Source organism: Staurois parvus, unplaced genomic scaffold, assembly GCF_062004578.1.
Source record: "Staurois parvus isolate SC_StPar_1 unplaced genomic scaffold, SC_StPar_1.0 ptg000207l, whole genome shotgun sequence".
NCBI lineage: Eukaryota > Metazoa > Chordata > Amphibia > Anura > Ranidae > Staurois > Staurois parvus.
This window is the reverse complement of record NW_028318003.1, coordinates 7,566,016-7,593,584: the sequence shown is the minus strand read 5'-3', so window position 1 is coordinate 7,593,584 and position 27,569 is coordinate 7,566,016. Positions and strand designations below refer to the sequence as shown.

General features: G+C 39.5%; 1 protein-coding gene across 1 annotated transcript in view; it reads left to right on the top strand.

Annotated features, from left to right (window-relative positions):
* Positions 1-521: 521 nt before the first annotated feature.
* The window catches only part of TREH (trehalase), a 50,763-nt gene continuing 23,715 nt past the window's right edge, over positions 522-27,569 (top strand). Inside the window, exons 1-10 of the mRNA XM_089678610.1 lie at positions 522-650; positions 6,815-6,915; positions 10,993-11,140; positions 20,724-20,811; positions 20,910-21,010; positions 21,096-21,188; positions 21,385-21,501; positions 21,592-21,714; positions 26,984-27,036; positions 27,128-27,316. Of these exons, the coding sequence (XP_089534736.1) occupies positions 556-650; positions 6,815-6,915; positions 10,993-11,140; positions 20,724-20,811; positions 20,910-21,010; positions 21,096-21,188; positions 21,385-21,501; positions 21,592-21,714; positions 26,984-27,036; positions 27,128-27,316 (1,108 nt within the window). The 5' untranslated portion in view covers positions 522-555. The remainder of the gene's footprint in view (positions 651-6,814; positions 6,916-10,992; positions 11,141-20,723; positions 20,812-20,909; positions 21,011-21,095; positions 21,189-21,384; positions 21,502-21,591; positions 21,715-26,983; positions 27,037-27,127; positions 27,317-27,569) is intronic.

Below are 27,569 nucleotides of genomic sequence, written 5' to 3'. Positions count from 1 at the left end.
TAATGCATTCTAATTTATCAAGGTTTATCATAAATGTTTTGCTGATATGTTTACAAAAGATATAATACATTCTGATTTATCACAAATGTTTTGCTGTTAAAGATACACTTATACAAATCTAATACATTCTGATTTATCACAAATGTTTTGCTGATACATGTACAAACAATATAATACATTCTGATTTATCATGAATGTTTTGCTGATTAAAAAGGTAAAAGGACAGTAAAAATCTATACTACATATCCAAAAAATATAATTCATTCTGATTTATCATAAATATTTTACTGCTTAAACAGGCAAAAGCACAATCGTACATTCTGATTTATCATTTTGTCCAAGGAGCATATGCTGTTACTTGTTACTGCAACCCAAGTTCAAAAGTCCCAGAATGTAAGCAGTTAATGAGACAAGATACATGGGTGTAGTAAGAAGAAAACTATGGCGGAATGCCAAAGAACAGACTATTAATGACTCATTAACCCTTGTCCGAACTCTGTTTTCTTGTGGAACTTTGAGCAGTCACTTGGCTTGTTTTACTCGCTGCGACATACAATGAATTTTTCAGTATGGTGGGCAAAATTCTTTGTCCTATTTTGTATGTTGCAAAAGAAAAGTGTCAATGGAAACTTTTCCTCTCCATGTAACAGGTAAGCATTAAACTAATTTTAAAAAAATTAAAAGGGAAATTGAGTATATAAAATAATTTTTGGATGTAGAATAATTTGCAGTTTAATAATTTAGCCTATTTTTATGGACTAGTTTATAGATTTTGATAGTGTCCCATTTGTTATTCATAAAAATATAGAAAAGTGTTGCGCATAATTTACTCTGTGCGACTGCAAATATTTCTCAATCCATAATGTCCTTGGAAGGCAGACAAATATTTCTGCAGCTCCTTGATATGATCAGTTGGATCCATGTGACACAGACAAAAGGAGAGCAAACAAGGTGCAGGAAAAATGTTACAACTGGATACTTTTTGTAGAATAAACAATTCCCATTCACATTCAACCAAGTATGCTTTAACATGAAAAGCATCCACAGAGCCAAGTGCCAGACAATTTCATGCTGAAGATTATGCACTTGAATGTGAGTTGTTTAATCTCTCATTAAAATTATCCAGTTTTAACATTTTATTGATCCCTGTTTTCTCTCCTTTTTTCCCATTTGTTATTGAATTCTCATTCCTGACAGCAGTAGCATAACAATGGCCATGACAGCCTATGCAGCTACAATGCTGACTGTGTTAAGAAGGGGTCCCTACTAGGGAGGAAGTTATGGAAAACTTAACAGTGCAATTTACTGTATAGAATGGCTGAGAGTGAGACCATAGATGCACCAAAATGCAGCCGGTTCAGCAGGGACCAGTGGAATTTTGATCCATGTATGGATACGGTGGTTGTACAGAAGTTGATCTACTTATCAACTTCTGTATAATGGCTCTGCTGGAAAATTTCCTCTCGATCAGTGTTGCAGGCTATAGCCTGTAGCGCTGATCTGTGTATTCTGATGGAGGGAAGTCTCCCCGCTGTCAGAATACAATGACTCGGTGGGGAAAATTCCCCCCATCCACCTTGAATGTGTGGATGGGGGAATCAGGTCAGTTTTTTTCATACAACCACTGGTTGAACAAAAATACTGACCTATCTATGGCCAGCTTTAGTTCATCCCTAGCCACAGATCCCTCTCTGTGCAGTACAAAGCATTTGCTTATCTGTCTTAGCAGTAGAGATGTATTGCCCTCTGAACTTCTGCTACTGACTGAAATGAACCCTGATGCAATCAAAACCTTAAACTTGTGGAACAAACCTCAGGTATCTTTAAGGAGTTTAAAGAATTGTGTCCCACATGGAAGAGAAATATATTTTAGAAATATTCTTCCCAAATATATTGACATATATTTGAAATGCTACAATTCTGGCCATATTCAATATATTTAAAAAAATATTTAAATAAATAATAATTACAATATATATATATATATATATATATATATATATACTGCATGTTTTTTATTACAAAATATATGAAAAATACTTTTAAAAATACATTTCAAATATACTGTATGTCTTTAAAAATACAAATCTACATTTTTTCAATGCATTTACAAATATATGTAAAAATATATGTTAAAATTACTTTTTTATATGTTAAAAAAAATCTGAAGAATATATTTAAAAAATATATATTTTGTAATATATAAAAATGCATTTCAACATGCAGTGTATATATACACTGAATGTTGAAGTGCACCTTCAGCTTTCCTGCGGGTTAGCTGCTCTTTGCCATAGACCTCTATTATATCTGTATATCTGACAGGTGAGGTGCACTTTCTGAAAGCGCACCAAAACTTCTGCATTCAGTTTCAGGTTGAGGGCAACATTAGAAGGCTCCGAGGGCCACATGTGGTCCACGGGCTACAGATTGAGCACCCCTGATATACTGTATATTCAAATCACATTCAGCTAGCTAATGATCATGTAACATCTACATTTTATTTCCTTACCAGTTTTACTGGGAAAAGTAGATTAAAAGGGAGTTGTGTTACACGTTAATGTGTTACTAAATATATTACCTAATAATAGTAGATATCTATGATGTTTTTGTTCATTTGTAGCACTCTCATGAGGCAACACGTTTCTTTGCATGTGTACCAGTCGCGTGTAGAGAAAAATGATGGTGTTCTCAAGCACAACAGTAAAAAAAATCACCAGCTTTTCTGCTCCTGATTTATTTGCTGCTAAAGTGAAAAGAACAAAGTGAAAACACTTAATTTTTTACACTGAGTTACTTAGCTGAGATTGGCTTGATGAAAAGAAATCTTCTTTAAAATGTATTTAGAGGGTATTATGGGTGGGGTGGTATTTAGTGTCATTTAATTTAGTGTCCTTTTGTATCTGTGCTTGTTCCTTTTTTTGTAAATGTTATTTGTGTACTATTACTTTTAATTTTTAATGTTGTTTTTTTTTTTTTACTTTTTATATATTTCCTAATCGAAAAAAAGTAAAATAATAAGGGAAATGAGGGGCTATTTTTTTGAAACAATAACAGGTCTGGAATTGAAAGTGGGCACCAGTGGTCATACATGGAGTTTGCAAGTTCTCCCTCTGTTTGTGTGGGGTTCATCCCATGATCCAAAGATATTCTGGCAGGCTTATTGGCTCCAATCTAAACTGGCTTTACTATTTGTATGCCTATGAGAGAGGGACACTAAATTATAGATACTTTGAGGGCAGGAACTGATGTACATACACAATATGTAAAGTGCTCCTTACATTTTTGGTGCTATATAAGTACCTATAAATAGGGATATTTAGTAGCACTCAGAAGCCAAATAAAGTCTATTGTATTCTTAAAAATCACCTTTAAAAACCACATTAGTTTTGCCTCCGTACTGACTCAAATGCATTTAATCAAAATGATAAAAATTTTGCAAAATCTACTGATTTTTGTCACAATTTTGAGGAAATTTTTACTTTCAATTTCATTCATTCTTTAACACTTTTACCCCCTTCATGACCAGAGCATTTTTTTGCTATTCAGCACTGTGCTACTTTAACCGGCAATTTGAAAAATCTCCTTTTTCTTAGTTACTGTAATAAGATTTTGCAAATTAATAATCTTTCTTTATACATTTAGGCCAAAATGTAATCTGCTATATTTCTTTGGTAAAAATAACCCAAATCAATGTATATTATTTAGTCTGTGTAAAAATTATAGCGTCTACAAACTAGGGCATATATATTTGATAAGTGTTCAGTTCAAATATCAGCTGTTCATGTGTTCGCCGAACACATGAACGGTAAGGGCGTTCAGCAGGCTGTTCGCCCGCCGAGCGCCTCACAATGCATTGTGAGAACCATGATTGGCCAAAGCAATGCACATGACCACAGGTGCAATGCTTTGGCCAGTCACAGCACAATGCACTGTGAGAGCCATAATTGGCCAAAGTATGTAGTGTGTTGCTGACCACTGCCGAAGATTGAGGGGAGAATACTCTCCCCGAAAAAAAAAAATTATTAAAAGAAATAAAAATTAAAAAAAACAAAAAAATAATATAAAAAATATATTTTTTAAAACCCCCCCCCCCTTTTTAGGTCTGGTAGGAAGGTTAGGAGGGACCCCACAGAAAATATTTTTTAAAAAAGGCCTGTTAGGACTTTTAAGGGGATCCCAACCTCCCAATATGGGTGAAAAAGTGCATGGGGTTCCCCCGTAAAAGCTATACCAGGCCCCTTAGGCTTGGTAATTCTTTGAAGGGGAACTCCACCTCCAAAAAATTCCTACCAGATCCTTGATCCGAGCACCCCCCCCCCTCTCCCTGCAGCTTTTTCTTCAATTAAAGGAATTTTCCCTTTAAAAATGTCTGGTCTCTTTATTTTTTACTGAATTTAACCCTTTAGTGAATGGGTAAGAGTACAAGTGCCCTTTACTCATTCACAAGGGGTGCAGCATCAGGGTGACCCCTTATTTATAGGGGTACCCTGATGCTGCTGAGCCCCCGGACAGGGTTGTGGGGAAGAGGCCTTTGTCCCCATTGGCATGCCAAGAGCACATGGCCTGGAAAGCCACAAGGAGGGGGCTGCTCAATCGTCTCCCCCTTTTCCTGCCCTGCCAGGCCTGTGCCCGCATCAAGGGTCTAGTAGAAATGTAGGGGGTGCCACGCTTTGTTTCCCCCATTTTTTGGAGGTGGGGTTTTCCTTAAAAGTCTTACCAGGCCTACAGGGCCTGGTATGGCATTTAGGGGAAACCCCATGCACTTTTCCCCCCCATTTTTGAGAGGTGGGGTTTCCCTTAAAAGTCCTACCGGGCCTAAATGGCCTGGTATAACTTTTAGAGGGAATCCCACAGACTTTAAAAAAAAAAAAAATCTTTGTAGTCCCTCCTAACATTCCTTCCAGATCTGGTACAGATTGTTTTTTCTGTTTTTTTTGTTTTTAAATAAAAATATAATTTAGAAAAAAAAATAGCAGTCCTGCTGCAGCAGGTTCTATATATTGTACAGATGTGCAACTGTGCAGGTAGTTTAAGGGGACCCCCCAAGAATGATATTTACAGGAATTTTTCTTTTTTTTTAACTTTATGCAATCAGAAATGACTGCCCCTTTAAAAACATTTTGAAGTTTTTTTTTTCACTGATTCATGTCCCTCCCCAGAGTCCCCACACCCCTTCTATGGCCAATAACTTTAATATCAGCCTTCAAAATGGGCACTTTTGAATTAACAAGTCCGGGTCCTATAGACTTGCGTTGAGTTCGAAGTTAGCGATCGAACGTTCAACTGTGAACCGAACATGGGGGTGTTTGGCCCATCACTAGTCCTGATGTACTGATGACCCATCTCATTTCCTGAGGCCCAAAAATACCAGGACAGTACAAATACCCCCAAAATGACCACTTTTCAGAAAGTAACCAGTCCAATTCATTTAAAAAAAGGCATTGTGAGTTTTTCGAAGTTGTAATTTTTTGTCAAAATTTTTTGGAGAATGAAGGAACATGTACATGTACGTCATCCAGTATATGTACTGTGGGCAGGGAATGAGTTAATGAACAAAGAGAGACACGTGAAAATCAAATTACTGTATCTAAATAGTGAACTGATGAATGCCCAAGTGCCCTTTCTTGGAGATAATCTTTTTAAACTGGAAATCTGTAATATGTCACAATAACATTACTGCAAGAATATAGCTGGCAGACATTTTTGTTTGTACTGTATTTTCTTCTAAATGTCATCAGTTTAGAATTTGAGATTGTTGTGAATAATCTTTAATGCCTTCTTCTGGCATGTGGATCATTTGACTAAGAATTAGGAACAGGATCCTGAATCTGACACAAAGCAGCATTTATATAGTAGATGTACAATTATAGGTGTATAGGTGTGTCTGTACAGGTCTACCAAAAATGTATACTTAATACACTTGCTAGAAAAAATGTATTGATAAATTTACAAGATAAAATAAATCTTTACTGGTCCACAATTTTTGGGAACAAGCTCACATTTTAATTAACTAAAACACCATGATGGCAAGATTGACAATGTCATCCTGTCATTGTCTGCTTCTTTTATTTGTCAAACATTTTATAGAGGTATAGACACACTAAGCTGGTTAAACCAGCTTTATCTATTGAGTAATGTCTACTTGCCAAAAGTGCAATTAATCCAAAATAGTATCTACTGTTCAAAAGATGCCCTTATTTTTACCCAATGGATGTTCAGCCATGTTTTTATTACTGTTTAAAGCAACTTTATAAGGCTTTCTGCTTACAAAATTGCACGCCTGATATTAAAGTATAACTAAAGACAAAGATTTAGATAGAGTGGAGAGGGATTAGAACTCTTATTAGCTTTTTATCGTTGTCTGTGCCCCTGTCTGTGTCAGGGAGACTTACCCTCTTTATTTGTGCTGTTTACCATTATCATTGAAAGTGAAAGTAAAAGAGCCCCAAATTTTGGGTTGTCCCCAAAAAAGTAATAGAGTGGAAATCTTCCAATGGGAACACTAGTTCTGGTTATCTGGGGGGGGGGGGGGGCCCAATGCATTCCCTAATTTTGCAGAGATTTTCTCTCACATTAAGTTTTTGCTATGGGGCAGGAAGTGAAGGTAAGTCTCCCCCATGGGCACAGATGATGAAAAAAATTGACAGGGTTTATAACCCTCCCTTACTCTATCCAAAGTGAAATAAAGTTTTGCCTATAGTTCTACTTTATACCAAAAACACTATTCATCTTTCTCATTTTGTTTATTCAGTGATCAATCATTGAACTTGCTGAAAGTCTCTTCTTTAATTCATTTAATCAAATTCATTCTCAGTCAGATCTATTGCACGGGAAAAATGCTTCACCATGTGCAGATGGCCAAGATTTTTGAAGATGATAAACACTTTGTTGACATGGGCCTTCGTGATACACCTAGTGAGTTCCGCTTCCGAAACATCAATAATGTTAATGTTTTATATCATGCATAAGACGCATGTTACAACTACAAACCACACTACATAATAAACTAAACAGAAGTGCGAAGATTTGGATTAAATTACTTAAATGTAGCCCTTGTGTATTTGTTTTTTTAAAGCAGTAACATACATATAAAAGAGTATGCAGCGCTGCTAATAATAAAATCAGATGAAAAAATCAAATACATAAGTTGCACAATAGCATATGTAAGATAACTCAGTCCATATTACGTGGTGAGATAAAGTGATTATGTGCAAATGTCCAAACAATCCATGATCAGGGATAACCGTGACTCTTGTGTTCTTGTAAATGTACAAACAATGCACTAACCAGATAGCGCATAAACTGCGCGTGGAGCAATTAAGACCCGCTCCTGGTGCTCTGGACTTGTGATACCAGGAAGATGTCATCTGCAGGTTAGCCACTAGATGTCATCAGTCCAGGTGTATTTGTAAGCCATCCACCAGGAAAATCATCAGCGGGGGAGGGGGGAGTCACACATCACTCAAAAACCAACAGGAACCTTCAAAAACGGGCTCCCATGGAAATAAGCCCCAAAAAAGCTTCTGATAGTGTAGTATTTCTTTAATTAGCAAGATTTCAGCATGTACAGATAAGGGATAAAACTTACATCCGGATCAGATCTGGCCACTAGGGTGTCAGTCAGGATAGCCTTGTGGTATAAGTACATAGGTCAGGGGCACCTCCCTAACGCGTTTCGTGTAAATAACACTTCCAAAGGTTACTTTATGCTAGCGGCTTTATATTCATGTTCCCAGCGCTCAATTACCATTTTATATACATATATTATGTTAGCCTAAATGTAGAAACATTAAAGTGCATCTCTAGGCAAAACCTTTTTAGAGGAAGATTCAACACTCTGTCAAGTTGTTATTCTTGTCAGTGGTCCCACTGGAGAGATTCCCCCTCTCTATTTGTACTGGTAACCATTGTCACTGAGAAAGTGAGAAAAAGAAAAAACTTCAGAGATGTAGAGGTGAAAGGAATTCTTCCAATGGGTACACCTGTCTTGGGGACAGCTGTTTCAGAAGAGAACAAAAACTAAAAAAATTAACAATTTACAATTAAAATAAAATGGTTTAATTAAAAATGTAATGAAAACAATGGGATACATGGATGCATTGCATGTGTTTCTGGAACAAGAAGTGAAGAGGAATTTCCTAAATTGTACACAGACAGCAAAAAATAAAATGGCAGGGATGTTAACTCTTTCTGACTCTATTCAAAACAAAAAAAATGCCATACAAGCAGAACTCTAGTATAATAAAAAAATAACACAGCTCAATTAACGATTAAATCAGATAAAGAAAAAATGAAACCAACATTTAATATCTGTTACTTTCATTCTTTGCAGACCTTAGATTAATGTGTATTTGAACGTTCAATGGGTATTAACATTACATCAAGCATTCAAAGCTGGAGACAAGCTCCTGAGAAAGCTTTTATTGGGACAGAGTACCAAGTAAATCATGAAGCAAGACAGTCTCCCCCAAAAAATCCAAAAAGTCTCAAAATGTTGCATAACAAGTTAAAATAAACAAGACTGCTCTGATAATAATAAAACTTAAATATGAAACCAAATTGGTAAAAATACACAAATTTCTGCCCATGTTGCACTTTGAGTTTTCCCCTCACATTGTCACCGGAATAGTAAGTGAGAGGAAATTTCAGTTATGGAGCCTCAGATAGCAGGAAGCATTTTGGCTGACAATACACTTCTAGAGCCCATTTACACTCCTCCAATGAGGTGTATTGCATTAATGCAATTCAATTAAAATTATATCTATATAATTAAAATTAATTTAATTTATCAAATTAAAATTATATTAAAACTACAAAAAAAGTAAATTAAATTAAAACAATTTTATTAAAAATTAAATCAAAACAATAGGGTGCATTGCATGCATTACTGCATTGCAAGCTAACACACAACGTGTACATTAGCATGTCGTGATGCCATTGATTTTGAATTGAAGCCCAATTCAGTAAAGCAGGGGTCTCCAAACTTTCTAAACAAAGGGCTGGTTTCCTGTCCTTCAAACTTTAGGAGGGCCAGAGTGGCCAGTGCGAGTAGAAAATGTCCCAGCGTAAGTAGGTGTAAAAAAAAAATGACATAGTGTTTGTAGTCAGATGAAGGAGGAATAGTGTCTCATCATTGGTGTTAGTGGAAGGAATAGTGCCCCATCATTGGTGTTAGTGGGAGGAACAGTGCCCCCTCATTGGTGTTAGTGGGAGGAATAGTGCCCCATCATTGGTATCAGTGGGAGGAATAGTGCCCCATCATTGGTGTTAGTGGGAGGAATAGTGCCCCATCATTGGTATTAGTGAGAGAAATATTGCCCCATCATTGGTATTAGTGGGAGGAATAGTGCCCCATAATTGGTATTAGTGAGAGAAATATTGCCCCATCATTGGTATTAGTGGGAGGAATAGTGTTCCATCATTGGTGTCAGTGGGAGGAATAGTGTCTCATCATTGGTGTCAGTAGGAGGAATAGTGCTCTTTAATTGGTGTCAGTCGGAGGAATAGTGCCCCATCATTGGTGTTAGTGGGAGGAATAGTGCCCCATCATTGGTGTTAGTGGGAGGAATAGTGCCCCATCATTGGTGTTAGTGGGAGGAAAAGTGCCCCGTCATTGGTGTCAGTGGGATGAATAGTGCCCCATCATTGGTGTCAGTGGGAGGAATAGTGCCCCATCATTGGTGTTAGCGGGAGGAAAAGTGCCCCGTCATTGGTGTCAGTGGGATGAATAGTGCTCCATCACTGGTGTCATTGGGATGAAGATTGCCCCATCATTTGTATCTGAGGAACGCATAGTGCTTGGTATTAGTTGGAGTAATAGTACCTAAATGTTTATATCAGTGGGAGGAATTGTGCCCCATCGTTGGTGTCAGTAGAAGGAAAAATGCCCCATTGCTGGTGCCAGTGGAAGAAATGGTGCTTCCTTGTTGGCATCAGTGGGAGGAATAGTTCCCCGAGGGCCAGATAGAGGCAAGCAAAGTTCCGCATTCGGTCCGATAGGGCCGCAGTTTGGAGACCACAGCACTAAAGCAATGATATTCCTAAACACAGTGGTTCACAACACACAGTATCACACTACCGTGTACCATTATTGTACACTGCGTCAGAAACAACTGTGTGTCTGTTTTTTTGGTCCCTTATTGTTCTTTTGCAGCCATTCAAAATGAATGGACTGCCCTAATGCAATGCAAGGTAATGTGTGACACAGCACATATTAACATATGAACATTAACATATGGCAAAAAAATATGACAAAGTCTGAGTGGGAATCTAAAATTTTTCTGTAGTGCAAAGAATATAGTGTGTTAGACAACAGCAAGATGTTTACTGCTGTGGTGGAATCCATATCCTCTATTCTTCTTGCTGAAGTAAAAATTAGCATAAAGGGAATTCCTTCTTACTGGTTGATAGGATCTCATGGACTATAGAGGCGCAGTCTGATCCCCAGATCAATATGGTCATTTGCTCAGACCTTCTCAACAGCATTTCTTATTTATAGATCTATTTCCAGAAAATTCAAAAACTGCAATGCGAAAAAAAAAATCATAGCAACCACTTAGATTAAATATTTTCCTCATTGATTTGCTTGTTTGCTATTGCTTATTGCATACTCATTATACTTTGTACCAACTTATTCAGTAAGCTGGTGTTTGTTACTTGCCACTACTACAGAACTGGCTAGTTAATGAACACGTTTTCTATAAAAATGAGCAGAGGTGATAAAGGTGTGATATGATCACCTAGTATAAATACATAAATGGTCCATATAGTAAACTCAACAGAAAGTTATTCAAATTAAAGACACCCCAAAAGGCACAAAGGCTCTCTATGTGACTGGAGGAAAAGCGGTTAAAACTTTATATATGGAATTGGCTCTTTACGGTAGGAGCTCCAAATATTTGAAATATGTATTTTTTATTTTTATAGATTTCAATAAAGAAGTGTATGCTTTTAGCCTAATTTTGCACCTATGTCTTTGTAACTACGTTTCAGCCAAGATAATAAAAAAATTTCAGACTTTGCTTCTGAGCCCTCCTGAAGGACAAGTGGATAGGGAAAAATTGATTACATTGGTGAACACATCCTTCCATCATCCTGGCACAGAACTGGATCAGTGGGACCCACCAGACTGGAATGAAAGGTAAAGGAACACAGAAACAAATAAATAAATTTTGTTCACGTTAAAAATTTGTGTAAGGGAATAAAATAGTATCCAAGGGAACAGGCATGTATTTTAATGTTGTGTCTTTGTCTCTGTCCTAGCAGACAACGCATTTTTTTTATCCAGAAATTTCCAAACTCCATGAGAGCTTATGAATGGTAAACTCCACCTTTGCTCCTACCCCATAGCACCCCATGTCCCTAAATCTTGAGGCTGATCCAGTCCAAGTGCTCCTACTTTGCCCTCTTTACCTTGTAAGATGTTCTATGCAAGTTGTGGCTGTTCCACTTTTTCCTTCCAAGATGGAAACCCAATCTCAAGTAAGGCTCAAGGCGCATTAATATTTGTGGTTTAAGGTTGCCACCTGATCCCTTTCATACTGAACACATATTATTTACACAGGTTCTGTGGCTGATTAAGGTGGCAATTAAACTCACTTGTGCTCACCTCACAGTGCTTTATCTGCATTAAAATAGCATCAGAACCTGTGTGATTAATATGTGTTCAGTTTTAAATGGATGATTTGGCAACCATGTTGTGGTTGGCATTTGAGATTGTTGCCTTGCTAAATGCAGGACTTTTCCCAAGAGTGACACGATGGCTGCATGTATAAAAATACCATATAAATAGTGCTGCGCAGCAATATATAATGAAATTGTGCCAAACACTCACAGTAATAATATATTGTGGTATCCTCACAAATCACAAAAATGACAAAAAAAAATAAAAAAAATATAATATAACACATGTGCTCCCTATTTGCAATATACAATGAATCAATGTCCCAATTAATAAAAAAAAATAAATAAATAAAGTTAATATATACAACGAATTTATGCTCAATACTTTACATTAATAATATATAGTGGTATCCTGAAGAATACAAAAAAATATATATATATATTCCTCAATAGAAAAATGCAACGAATCAATGCCCCGATTGATGAAAATAAAAATTCATACATAGTCCTTAAAAATCTTGTGTTCATGACTTTAATCAATGTGTTTATTCTGTGAAATCTTTCTTCCCGATTTTATTATCCACCTTACACTCTGCAATCCCACCACCGTTGAGATTGCATTGTGTATGGTGGATAATAAAATTGGATAAAAATATTTCAATGAAAAGCATGTGATTGAAGGCATGAACACAAGATTTTTAAGGACAATATATGAATATTTATTTTCATCAATGCGGATGTTGATTCAGTTCATTTTTCCAATGAGGAGCATATATATATACCGTATTTTTCGCTCCATAAGACGCACCTGACCATAAGACGCACCTAGGTTTTAGAGGCAGAAAACAGGAAAAAAAAATTCTGAACTAATGGACTGCAGACATAGTACAGGAGATGACCAGAGACTGCGGACACAGTACAGGAGATGACCAGAGACTGCGGACACAGTACAGGAGATGACCAGAGACTGCGGACACAGTTCAGGGGATGACCAGGGACTGCGGCCACAGTACAGGAGATGACCAGAGACTGCGGACACAGTACATGGATGACCAGAGACTGCGGACACAGTACACGGATGACCAGAGACTGCGGACACAGTACAGGGATGACCAGAGACTGCGGACAGCACAGGGATGACCAGAGACTGCGGACAGCACAGGGATGACCAGAGACTGCAGACAGCACAGGGATGACCAGAGACTGTGGATAGTACAGGGGATGACTGCTGACCTTTGGGGAGGTGGGGAGCGGGTACCTGAATTTGACAGGTACCCGCTCCCACTTCCGCGGAGTTGTTCTTTCATCTTACCTGTTCCTCTATCCAGCCGCGCGCTGTCTTCCCGGCTTCTGTAATGGCGCTCGGCATGACAGCCGGGTGCCCAGTGCGCATGAGCGAGAGGCACTTGCGCTTTGTGATTGGTCCGGCGGCTTCTGGGATCTGTCATGTGTCCCAGGTGCCGCCTTACCATTCACAAAAAGCACCGCTTCCTGCGCATGCGCACTTGGCACCCGGCTGTCATGCCCACACTACAGAAGCCGGGAAGACCGCGCCGCTGGATAGAGGAACGGGTAAGATGAAAGAACTCCACGGAAGTGGGAGCGGGTATCTGTCAAATTCAGGTACCCGCTCCCCCCCCTCCCCAAAGGTCAGCAGTCATCTCTATAAGGTCCCGCTGTAGAGCTGAGCGGCCGGCCCGGTATTCTGACACGGCGGCAGTGGAAATACCGGACCGGCCGCTCCATATTCGCTCCATAAGACGCACTGACATTTTCCCCCCTTTTTTGGGGGGAAAAAAGTGCGTCTTATGGTGCGAAAAATACGGTATATATATATATATATATATATATATATATATATATATAAATTTTTTCAACAGTATAGAATAATAATGCAAGAAACACAATTCTTTAGTAACACCTCTATATTAGACTTGTTCAAAAGAGTAGGCCACACAAAAAATAGGTTTAGGATATACAACCCTAGTTAATGCATAAAAGCAGAACATGGGTAAAATAGGAATAATCAATTGACAACAGTTTATACAGTCATGAGTAGTAAGCTTTAACTATTTAATTGCAACACCGGCAACAAGAGGGGGAAGAAAAGGCTTGTTGACTTATCATCTGTCTCCATGCCACCAGGGCAGCAACGAGGCATGCAGAAAATTATGTAAATGTATACTCCGACATAAATAGATATATTTACCTCAATTTAAATAGCAATGACCTTAAAAGAGAAGAGGTCTCTTAGCTGGAGATTGCAATTTGAGTCATGTGATGTTTAAAGTTCCTGATATGATGGTATCAGCTGTCTTTTGCTAGCAATGGTGGGGCCCAAACACATTAGTGAATACTGGTAATTCAATTAAATTAAACAGATAAACTGTGGTACTGCTCAAAGCAAAGGTCTCCTGGTAACTGAAGTGCATGCAGTATTTCTAGAGTAATGAAAGAAAGAGGTTGGGCATCTGCTCACTCACCAATCCTATGGGCAGCACGGCCTCCTAGGGACAAGAGTTCTTGCCCAGGCTCTTGGCTGTTTGCAGGGATGTGCAGAGATACCACCTGACAGCCTGTCAGCGTGGCGAACAGAGATGTCCGAATGAAAATTGGATAGTGACAGTCCAGATACAAAGAAGCTGATGCAATTCCGGGGTGGCATTTGGCGTCACCGCTGTGTTGAACTGATGTGCAGAGTCCACAGCAGTAGGCCAACAATCTGTCTCTGGATTGGGACAGCAATCCCCCGGTGTTCAGCTCTGAATCCTGCACCAAGGGAGAGAGAGACAGTCTCTTGCTATAGAATATATCTCCTTTCCCAGCATTCTTCCTGTTTGCCAGCTCTCTGGAAGTTGTAGTTCAATCAGCACTCAGGAATACAGGATGTATTGCCTATAGGACTACAGGTCCAAAGATCCTCTGCTGTCAGAAAAACTGAATTCATTTTGCTAACAGGAATTGATGTAGCAGTCCCAGTACTGGGCACTAAGGGAGGGATTAATCATAGCCTCATCTGTAAATGTCCCTGAATGGCATAATGATAAAACTTGCACCTGGCTACATCAATAACTTGTTAGGGCTTTAAAGGTGATAGTGCTGAAGTTTTATTTGTTTCATTACCATGGCTCTTTGGCTTTCTGGCATGTAGGTTCTGCCTGATATTAATGCCTTTAATTGCCTCCAAGCATGGAGGCTCCACATCTGATTTTCCTAATAAATACTTTCTTGGGTCTATGGAGCCCCTTATGTAGCTGGAATGCTTTCTGAGTTCAACAGCAGCTTGGAAAAGACTGAAGGCACTTGCCAAGGCACTATGCTGGCTACTTGAAGTGTAACTCCACCTTTGTTAAAAAAAGAAAAAATACTATCCTATCTGGGTGACCTATGTTCATTGCAGAATTTTAACACATTTTGTAGCAGATCCCTACCTCTTTTGCTTTTATGAGCAGAAAACTGTTTGTTTCATTTCCTTTTCAGATTGAACGGCAGGGACTGGCTCATTAACCACCTGGTGAAATCTCAGTGTTCTGATATGGGAAGCTGCCATAAGTAAACCCTCTAGGGATTCCTTACCAAACAAACCAAATTTCTATTGTATTGGGGTTTTTTTTTTGGGGGGGGGGGGTTTTAGACAAATTGAGGAAACTTCTGTGCTGCAGTATGTTTTTGAATGGTTTGAGTCAGAGGCGTAACTACAACCTTCAGGATCCCGGTGTGAGAAACCATGAAAGGCCCCCCTAATCCCCCCTCCCTCTGAGCCCAGAGCCCTTTACTCCAATCACGGTCCCTTTATTACGGTCCTGCAGCAAAACCATTTCACAAGTTCTGCAGCAGGCTCCCTTCATTCCACATGGGTAGGGTTGCCACCTTTTTCTTCAAGCCAAACCCGAACACTTTAGTGGCACATGGCAAATCTTTTGTAGGATACACTATAGATATACAGTATTTTGTGATTAAATAACAGGGAGCGTGGACAGGAAAGTGGGCGGGGCAGACACAGGAGGAGAGCGCAGGAGGAGTGCGAGAGGAGGAGGAGCAGAGGCAGCTTTCTCTCTCCTCTCCCATTAGTGCAGGAGGAGAGAGGAGGGGGAACTATCAGAGCTGGCTCTGGGCTTGCCTAGGAGAGAATCTCATCTCAGAGCCCTGCAGCCAGCAACAGTCTGGGCTCTTGGGCCTCCCACAGTGGTGGAACTCTAGGGCCCGCTTGCAATTGTGACTTTTGCGACCCTAGCAGTTCCGTCACTAGTTTGAGTAGCAATTGAACATGTTATATTACTTTTCTTCACAATGTGGAGTTCTCCTTTAAACTTGCTCAGTAATCCTGTTTGACAGGGATTTTTGTTTTTACTGTCTTGTACATCTAGCAGTCAAACTCCTTGATGCTGTATCTGATGTGATGCTGGTTAGAAGCTGCTGGGAGCCAGTACCTTCCTTATTGATATTTGTACCTGGATTGTCAGTCCTTCTGTAGACTACTTAAATAATATGTAAACTCAACATATTCCTAATATGTCCCTGCTGTACCATGTACTTGTATGAAAAAGTATCCGCTTCTCTTTGTATTGCTTCCTTTGGAAAATATATGGAAAATATATTTGAAATATATTTTTAAAATATTCTTCCCAAATATATTGCCATATATTCGAAATGCTACAATTTTGGCCATATTCAATATATTTATATATATATATATATATATATATATATATATATATATATACTGCATGTTGAAATGTGTTTTTATTACAAAATATATGAAAAATATTTTTAAAAATACATTTCAAATATACTGTATGTCTTTAAAAATACAACTATTAATTTTTGGAATGCATTTACAAATGTTTGTAAAAATATATGTTAAAATCACTTTTTATATCTTAAAAAAAATCTGAAGTATATATTTAAAAAATATATATTTAAAAAACAAATTTATTTTTTAAATATGTTTTTAAAGATTTTTTTAACATATAAATAAAGTAATTGTAACATATATTTTTACATATATTTGTAAATGCATTCCAAAAATGTAGATTTGTAATTTAAAGACATACAGTATATTTGAAATGTATTTGTAAAAATATTTTTCATATATTTTGTAATAAAAACGCATTTCAACATGCAGTATGTGGGTGTATGTATATGTGTGTGTATATATATATATATATACACAGTGGGGCAAAAAAGTATTTAGTCAGCCACCAATTGTGCAAGTTTTCCCACTTAAAAAGATGAGAGAGGCCTGTAATTGGCATCATAGGTAGACCTCAACTATGAGAGACAAAATGAGAAAAAAAATCCAGATATTCACATTGGCTGATTTGGAAAGAATTTATTTGCAAATTATGGTGGAAAATAAGTATTTGGTCAATATCAAAAGTTCATCTCAATAGTTTGTTATATATCCTTTGTTGGCAATGACAGAGGTCAAACGTTTCCTGTAAGTCTTCACAAGGTTGGCACACACTGTTGCTGGTATGTTGGCCCATTCCTCCATGCAGATCTCCTCTAGAGCAGTGATGTTTTGGGGCTGTCGCTGGGCAACACGGACTTTCAACTCCCTCCAAAGGTTTTCTATGGGATTGAGATCTGGAGACTGGCTAGGCCACTCCAGGACCTTGAAATGCTTCTTATGAAGCCACTCCTTCATTGCCCAGGCGGTATGTTTGGGATCATTGTCATGTTGGAAGACCCAGCCACGTTTCATCTTCAATGCCCTTGCTGATGGAAGGAGGTTTGCACTCAAAATCTCATGATACATGGCCCCATTCATTCTGTCCTGTACATGGATCAGTGGTCCTGGTCCCTTTGCTGAGAAACAGCCCCAAAGCATGATGTTTCCACCCCCATGCTTCACAGTAGGTATGGTGTTCTTTGGATGCAACTCAGCATTCTCTCTCCTCCAAACACGACGAGTTGTGTTTCTACCAAACAGTTCTATTTTGGTTTCATCTGACCATATGACATTCTCCCAATCCTCTTCTGGATCATCCAAATGCTCTCTAGCAAACTTCAGACGGGCCCGGACATGTACTGGCTTAAGCAGGGGGACACGTCTGGCACTGCAGGATCTGAGTCCCTGGCGGCATAGTGTGTTACTGATGGTAGCCTTTGTTACGTTGGTCCCAGTTCTCTGCAGGTCATTCACTAGGTCCCCCCATGTGGTCCTGGGATTTTTGCTCACCGTTCTTGTGATCATTTTGACCCCACGGGGTGAGATCTTGCGTGGAGCCTCAGATCGAGGGAGATTATCAGTGGTCTTGTATGTCTTCCATTTTCTAATTTTTGCTCCCACAGTTGATTTGTTCACACCAAGCTGCTTGCCTATTGCAGATTCAGTCTTCCCAGCCTGGTGCAGGTCTACAATTTTGTTTCTGGTGTCCTTCGACAGCTCTTTGGTCTTCACCATAGTGGAGTGTGGAGTGTGACTGTTTGAGGTTGTGGACAGGTGTCTTTTATACTGATAACAAGTTCAAACAGGTGCCATTGATACAGGTAATGAGTGCAGGACAGAGGAGCCTCTTAAAGAAGAAGGTACAGGTCTGTGAGAGCCAGAAATCTTACTTGTTTGTAGGTGACCAAATACTTATTTTCCACCATAATTTGAAAATAAATTCTTTCCAAATAAGCCAATGTGATTGTCTGGATTTTTTTTCTCATTTTGTCTCTCATAGTTGAGGTCTACCTATGATGCCAATTACAGGCCTCTCTCATCTTTTCAAGTGGGAGAACTTGCACAATTGGTGGCTGACTAAATACTTTTTTGCCCCACTGTATATATATATATTTTTTTTTTATATATTGAATATGGCCAAAATTGTAGCATTTCAAATGTATGGCAATATATTTGGAAAGAATATTTTTTAAATATATTTCAAATATATTTTTCTTCCATGTGGGGAGGGCTTACATATACAGTACTTTTAAAGCTGTACACTTTTTGCCTCCTTGTATTCCTTACTGCCAATTTTCTGCAAAATGTCAGTCTCAGAGCCTACTCAAGGCCAATCAACCATCCTCAGACACTTCCAAATAGGAAGAAGAGGATGACCTATATACTGGTTTGGACTGGAATGTGCTGCAGAGTTCTCTGCAAAGCATTGTAAGTATTTTAAGAACCTCTAAAGAGGTGTTGCAATTTCCCTATGGTGACTGCACTAAAAGTTTATTCTAGAAGAAAAAGGAAATAGAGCAAAAGGCATTCCTTCCCTGGGTGATTGAATAAATGGGGAAGGGGAGAGAGGTGCCCAAGGAACCAATATAGTGTAGTATGTCATTTTATTAAAAAGATCATTAAAATCATATAGTATTGCATTCACAAGGGTGAAGTGTTTGCAGGCATGTCATTATGGCAGAAGTCCATAACCACAGGCAGCTGGATAGCGCGATCCAGTGGGAGCTGGATGGAGAGGCAGCCACTGGAGGTGCAGAGAGGATTGGTGCCTTAAAGAGCGGGATGCAAATCCAGGAGCGTAGAAAGAAGTGCAAGAGCTTCAGCTGCTGTGTGCACTAGCAAATCAGTGGATCGCTGGAACTGAAGCTTCGCTGGAAAGGACTGCCGTGCAGGAAAGGATAAGCAGCCTGGTAACACCACTCAGGGTGTGAGCATGTATGACTCTAGGGCAGGGGCGGTCTGATCATTGGGGAACTCGGGCACTGCCCGAGGGCCCGGGGTCAGTAGGGGGCCCCATGAGATGTCCCTGTTACCTTTCATAGGCTTTTTTGGGTGTAGTTTGAGTGTGGGCGAGGACACAGGGGCCCCATGATCCCCTATTGCCTGGGGGCCCCATTTATTTTTAGTCCGCCCCTGCTCTAGGGAACGCGTTTTCGGAAGAACAACAAACTTTCCTCATCAGCCTAACACAATACCTCCAGAGATTAAATAGTGTGAGTTAATTGTTAACCCCTGCTGATCTGCAGTCTGGCTGGAAATAGCATCAAGACAGATAATACAGGAACTGTCATTCCAAAAAAAGACTAGATCAGCACAGCCTAGTACAAACAGACTAATTTTGTTAAGCAGCAATTAAGCCAAAAACAGTAGAAATAATAAATGATTAAGTGAACTTCGTTAAAGTCTATATTAAGATTATCATCAATCAAAAAAATTCATATGTAATAAAAAAAATATTATTATTATTATACAGGATTTATATAGTGCCAACAGTTTACTCAGAGCTTTACTATATATAACGGGAGACAATACAGCAACAATACAGTTCAATACAAGAGGGATAGGAGGGCCATGCTCAATCTAGGAGATATATATATATATATATATATATATATATATATATATATATAGTATATATTTGGACATGTTGAAAATATCCATTGTCTGAGACCTTAAACTGTGTCCACAAATATCTAAAAAACAGAAGCTGCTATCTTTAGGAAGGGAGAGAACTGAATATTGATTGTTGCTAGCAGTAGCCAATAGGTTTTGTAATGTGGATTGGCCAAAATAGGGGGAGAGAGAAAGGTGGATGAGGGTTGATGTGCTTCTAATCATGACGAGAGATCCTAGATGGTTGTAGCCTCAAAAGGAAAGAAATAATGGGAGAGGAGTCATGAAAAAATGTTGAAAGTTGGAACAGATAATATGATGTTATTAACCTCCAAATCTTCATTTAGGCCATTGGGTGTAAGACTACCTAGTCTGAATATCCAATAGGTTTCTTGGGCACATTATTTTTTTTAAATTATGGCAGCATTGGAGCCCTCCCAGTTTGTATGAGTAGGTTAGTTATGGAACACATGGACTGGATCAGTCTCAAAATTTATGGTAGTTGGGTCCTATGGGGTAGGAGTGAGGGCGGAATTCATACCATTCATATGCTGCCATGGAGGTAATAATGAGAGGAAATTTATGTAAAATATTTGATAACAATTTCCATTATCTCTACACTCCTATAGTAAGAATTTTAGTTGCACATGTATGATATACAAATAGTCACCAAAGTGTGAGCTATCATAAAAATGTTGACTTTCAACCATAGAAAAATGTGAATACTGTAACGTAAACTTTCATAATTAACTCAAAATACTGCATGTATTCACTGAAAATGCTTTCTTTTCCTAATGTTGATATTTTTTAACAGCCCAAAATTCTTATCTGGTATTGCTAATGCTGAACTTCGCAAGTGGGCCCTAAATCTTACTTCTCTTTGGAAATCTTTAGGTAGAAAGGTAAGAATATACAGGGCATTTAAATATGTCTTTAACAGTGTCTGTAACCATTATTTTACTTATCTGGCACAAAAGAATTGAACCTCATTATCTTACAGATCAAAGAAGAGGTAAAAATACAACCAGAACGATATTCGCTAATCTATGTTCCAAATCCACTGATAGTACCTGGAGGCAGATTCCGAGAGTTTTATTACTGGTGAGTAAAAATTAAGCAACGCACCTTAATAGATTTGATAATTGAAAAGCTAATAAATTAATGTATGCTATTTATTTTGCTTCAGGGATTCGTATTGGGTGATTAATGGACTCATTCTCTCTGAAATGACCCAAACAGCCAGAGGGATGATAGAAAATTTCCTTTACATGGTACAACGGTGAGCTGGGCTAAGTCTATCAATCCAAGTTAGGGCCATGTATTAATGCCATCACATAAAAACAAGATTAGGTGAGGGGAAATTAAACTGAGTACAGTGACAAAAGAAGAAGCAAATACACAGTAAGGAGAGCAGAAAGGGAAATGTACTGTATGTGTGTATAGGGCAGTTTCAGAGGTTTTGCTTTTAATTTCAGATATGGAATGATCCCTAATGGAGGGAGAACATATTACATTCGCAGAAGCCAACCACCATTCCTTACTTTAATGATGGAAAGCTACATGGAAAGCCAAAAGAACCTTACCTTTCTCAGGTACATTCTTGATATATTGTTATTGGTATGACCTATCCTATGAAAGTAGAGAAGAGGAACTTACATTCTGACAATCTTTCTCTCACAAAGGGAAACCATCCCACTGTTGGTAAAAGAGTATGACTTCTGGATGAATAATCGGAGTATATCAGTGCCACTCAATGGAAACAATTACACACTAAATCGCTACTATGTGCCAGTAGGGGAACCAAGGTGAGAAGATTCTTACTGTAATGTTAGACTTACTTAACAGCTTAAAGTGCATGTAGAGGTAAACTCATTTTTTTTTAGTTTAGGATAAAGTAGGAAAGTGTTGGATATAGGGATGCACTGATACTGATACCGGTACCTGAAACCGATACTTTGTGGTACAATTTGCATCAATTGACGCAAATTGCATTCGGTAAGATTCCTATCCAAATCGTATGCCGGTCCCCACTGCTCCTGTGTGAACCCAGGCTTGTCATAACCTTAGTTCACACAGGAGAAGTGCAGGAAGCCTGTCACAGACCCATGCTGTCACAGAACAGACACGGTGATCATCAGCACAGGAGGCTTCATGCTCCCCATGTATTCTCCGGTGGACATCTCTTTGTGAAGTTGGTGGTGGGGGCTGGAACACGAGCCTGCAGTATCCTCTCTTGGTGTCATCCTAGCAAGGAGAGGTCTGGGGATTTGAAATCCCCACAGCTTTCTTTCCTCTTAGTGCAGAGGTGACAGTATGGGTTAGACAGCATCTGATTGGTCAGTACAGTCACTGTGCTGACCAATCAGAAGCCATCTAGCCCATACTGTCATCCTTGCAAGGAGAGGAGAGAAAGTGTGGGGATTTCAAATCCCCAGACCTTTCCTTGCATGTATAACACTCGGAGAGGACACTGCAGGCTCATGTTCCAGCCCCCCACCACCCCCTTCACAAAGAGATGTCCACCGGAGAATACATGGAGGGGAGCATGAAGCCTCCTGTGCTGATCGCCGTGTCTGTGCTGCTGGAAGGAGCTCCAGTGACCTGTGTGACAGCTCCACCTCCAGCTAGGAGTCAACTTCCTCACTGGCTACAACAAGGGACACAATATGGTGGCACGGCCAGGCCATGCTGGTCAGGATCCAGTACCTACACTCCAGCAACCTGATCCTTCTCCTGGGTGAGTGAGACAGCCCTGTCTCCTCCATACACCACCCCATCTTCTCTAGGGACAGGGGCCCCATCTTTAGATCATGCTGGCTGGCAGGCCTTGTGCTTATGGTGTCAGGATGGGGGGGGGGGGGGGAGTGTGTAAAATCAGAATCCCAACCCACAGGGAGGTTTCCCATACTGCTCCCGTGTGAAATCAAGTTTTGACAAGCCTGGGTTCACACACGAGCAGTGGGGAAACCACATGCAATTTGGACAGGAATTATACCGCATTCCTGTTAAAATCTCATGACATTCTTTGCAGTGCAATTTGTGTCCACACATGTTGAATGGACGCAAGTTGCACTGCAATATATCAGTATCACCGAAAGTATCGGTACTCGTACTCGCCGAACAAAAAAGGGTAACAGTGCATTCCTAGTTAGATACCCAGTCAAGTTTTTATTATTGTCTCTGCCCCCTTTAACCCTCCATTTTTGTCCTGGTGACTATCGTCATAGTGAAGAGCAAGCCAAAATTGTAGAGTTGTTATCAGAGAAGGAAGTGAGGATGAACCATTTAACCCTTTCACTGCTGTCACCATAGCTATTGCAGAAGCACTAGCATGCAAACAACCCTTGAGCTGCTGAAACAGCTGGGGTTTGTTTACTTTTGTACGGCCAGCTGCCAGCTTTCTAGTAGCAGTGATTTGAGTGGATGTAAAGCTATCAAATCACTTCTACATTGCTGGGGAAGTATCTATCTAGAGTCATTAATAATGGTTAACTCTAAATTTATTGAGCACCAAATGAACCATCAAATAAATGAATGCTGCCTAAAATGAGAATTTAAAGTGGAATTTCACCAAAAGGGGAAGTTCAGTTTTTCTGTCTCCTCTAACACCTTTGGACACAATTTGTTTTTTGGGGGGGAGCAGGTACCAAGTTTTAGCATAGACGATCCGAGTGGGTGTTAGGCCCCAACCCCCTCCCTTTGCCTGCAGGTTTCTGGGACAAGTCACACGTCGCAGAAGGCTTCAGGGACCATTCACGAAGCGCAGCCTGGCTTGCACATGCTCAATAGAATGCTGGCTGTGAAGCCACTAGGACTCGCAGCTGGCTCCATTAGTAAACATGCCGGAAGTGGGGACCCAAAGATCGGTGCGCAGTTGAGGACGACGCTGGATTAAAAGTGAGAAGCTACAGTATTTGTAGCAGCTGACTTTAAATTTTTTGAGGTACCACTGAAGGGCAATGTGACCTCCCTTGTCCCTACTGTCATTCAAAGCACAGGAAGTCTTGTGAAAATCCAAGATTCCTGGCTGTATCTGACTTCGGTATGTTTCAGCCATAGTCCCAGAACAAACATGCTGTAAAATCAGGGTCAGAAATGTGTTAAAACTACTTTTCTTTGTACTTGTTTTGGGTCAGCGACAGCAGTGAGGTCAAAGTATCAGAATGACAGCATAAGGACTAGCATTCTCAAAGGAGAGTTCATTATTGGCCGCCTCCAACAATCTTTCATGACAGTGTCCTTCAAAAAACAGTAAATGTTATAAACTGTTTGACCTCAGGGCAGTTCAGGATTCTTCATGCTGGTATCCTACAGTTCTAAAAGTTAAGCAATGCAATTTATTATGAACACAAGAACACAAGTGACATAAAACATAAGTACAGCAGTAAACACACAGGAAAACTAGAAAACTAACTGCTTAACAATCTAAATATAAACAGAGAAGAAGGGAAATCAAGTAGACAAGGGTCAGGCAGAAGTATATAGATGAGTGCTAAATCTGGTGCAGCTCTGCATAGAAACCAATCAGCTTCCAGTTTTTTTTTGTCAAAGCTTTATTGAACAAGCTGAAGTTAGAAGCTGATATGCTCCTATGAACAACTGCGCCAGATTTTGCACACTTCAGTCTTAGTAAATCAACCTCATAGTTACAGGGAATTAGACAGGTTGGAAATGGGGGTCAGAGTGGGTAGCATGTTCAGGGAGTAACAGATCCAAAGTATACAGTTCCATAGATAAAATAATGTTGAACTGTGTGGCTCCTGGGGTGCAGACTATATATATTCTACATAGATACAGTTCTGCTCAAAAGTTTTCATACCCTCGCAGAAATTGTGAAATTTTGGCATTGATATTGAAAATATGACTGATCATGCCAAAAAATGCTCTTTTATTGAAGCCATTTATTTTCAAATTGTTGTTTGGCTCCTTTTTAAATCATAATGATAACAGAAATTACCCAAATGGCCATGATCAAAAGTTTACATACCCTGGAATGTTTGGTCTTGGTCCGGACACACAAGATGACACACACGGGTTAAAATGCCAATTAGAGGTTAATGTCCCACATCTGTATCTTTTTAAATTGCAATTAGTGTCAGTGCATAAATAGTCAATGGGTTTTTTAGCTCTTACGTGGAAGCACTGACTAAGCTAGATACTGAGGCATGGTAATCAGAAAAAAACTGTCAAAAGTCCTGCATAACAAGGTAATGGAACTTTATAAAAATGGAAAAGGACATAAAAAAGATGTCCAAAGCATTGAATATGCCAATCAGTACTGTTAAATCACCTATTAAGAAGTGGAAAGTTCGGGGATCTCATGAAACCAAGCCAAGGTCAGGTAGAGCAAGAAAGATTGCAGCCATAACTGACAAAAGAATTGCAGGGGTTTCAAAGAAGAGCACAACTGTATATATATATATATATATATATATATATATATATATATATATATAGTGAGGAACAGAAGTATTTGAACACCCTGCGATTTTGCAAGTTCTCCCACTTAGAAATCATGGAGGGGTCTGAAATTCACATTGTAGGTGCATTCCCACTCTGAGAGACAGAATTAAAAAAACAATTCAGGAAATCACATTGTATGATTTTTAAAGAATGTATTTGTCTTGCACTGCTGAACATAAGTATTTGAACACCTAAGAAACAGCAAGAATTCTGGCTCTCAAAGTCCTGTTACTGTGCCTTTAAAAAGTCCACCTCTACTCCACTCATTAATCTAACTTAGTAGCACCTGTCTGAGCTCTTTAAAGACACCTGTCCACCCCACAGTCAGTCGGACGCCAACTACTACCATGGGCAAGACCAAAGAGCTGTCAAAAGACACCAGAGACAAAATTGTGGACCTCCACAAGGCTGGAAAGGGCTACGAGGCAATTGCCAAGCAGCTTGGTGAAAATAGATCAACTGTTGGAGCAATTGTTAGAAAATGGAAGAGGCTAAAGACGACTGTCAGTCTCCCTCGGACTGGGGCTCCATGCAAGATCTCACCTCGTGGGGTATCACTGATGATAAGAAAGGTGAAGAATCAGCCCAGAACTACAACGGAGGAGCTGGTTAATGACATGAAGAGAGCTGGGACCACAGTTTCAAAGGTCAATGCCGGTAGAACACTACGCCGTCATGGTTTCAAATCATGCATTGCACGGAAGGTTCCCCTGCTCAAGTCATCACATGTCATCACATGTCCAGGCCCGTCTGAAGTTTGCCAATGACCATCTGGATGATCCAGAGGAGGCATGGGAAAAAGTCATGTGGTTAGATGAGACCAAAGTAGAACTTTTTGGTCTAAACTTCACTCGTCGTGTGTGGAGGAAAAAGGATGAGTTGCATCCCAAGAACACCATCCCTACTGTGAAGCATGGGGGTGGTAACATCATGCTTTGGGGGTGCTTTTCTGGGAAGGGGACAGGACGAGTTGCAGTGTGTGCAAACCTGGTCAAGAACTACAGGAAACCTTGACCTCTGTAATTGCAAACAAAGGCTTCTGTACCCAGGGGCGGACTGACAACTCATGGGACCCCCGGGAATAGGGGATCATGGGGCCCCTGTGTCCTTGCCCAAGCTCAAAAAAGTCTATGAAAAAGGTACCAGGGGCATCTCATGGGGCCCCCTACTGACCCCGGGCACTCGGGCAGTTTCTGTCTCTCAGAGTGGGAATGCACCTACAATGTGAATTTCAGATTCCTCCATGATTTCTAACTGGGAGAACTTGCAAAATCGCAGGGTGTTCAAATACTTCTGTTCCTCACTGTATATATATATATATATATATATATATATATATTATAGCTTTTAATGGCTAATAGCTGGGACTGGCTGACTAGTTGATGACTGCTCCACAGGTGGAATCGGCAGCCGGTGTTTCTGAGAGAATTGTATGTAATATCCTTACGGTTGTGGCAGTGGCATAAAACGTTTGGTTATCTGTAGTTTCTTGTACATCTGTAGAGGTCTATTTTTATTATCGCCTTGAACAGAAACCTTGTTTTTGACAGTAGTAGAAGAATATTAAGGTATAAATCTGTAATATTAAAAAAAAAATTCTGATATTTACAGGCCCGAGTCTTATTCTAAAGATTTTGAGCTTGCGGAAAACCTTACGACAAAAGGTATAAGACTTTGCTTGTATCTTTCTTCTATTGTTGTTGATGTTATATCATAAAAGCCCTGTGTGCTAGCAGAATTTCCTTTTATATGTAGAAGCAAAGGAGTTGTTGTACTCGGACCTTGCAGCTGCTGCGGAGTCTGGTTGGGACTTTTCTACCCGTTGGTTCTATGGTTCCACAAATACATTGCTAGATACAAAAACCAGCTCTGTTGTTCCTGTGGACTTGAATGCCATCTTGTGTCGTGTGGAGAGAACATTGGTCAAATTCTACACTGATCTAGGTGAGATATTATTATTATTACTATACAGGATTTATATAGTGCCAACAGTTTGCTCATTGCTTTACAATATAATGGGAGACAATACAGCAACAATACAGTTCAATACAAGAGGGTTAGGAGGGCTCCTTGGAGCCCACAATCTAAGAGATATTAGATACAGTTTATAATATGTACCCAACTCTTTCAGTGATAGAGATCAGGCTACTGATTTATAATGATGAAAAATAATTGGCACATTTAGATATGTAGGTGC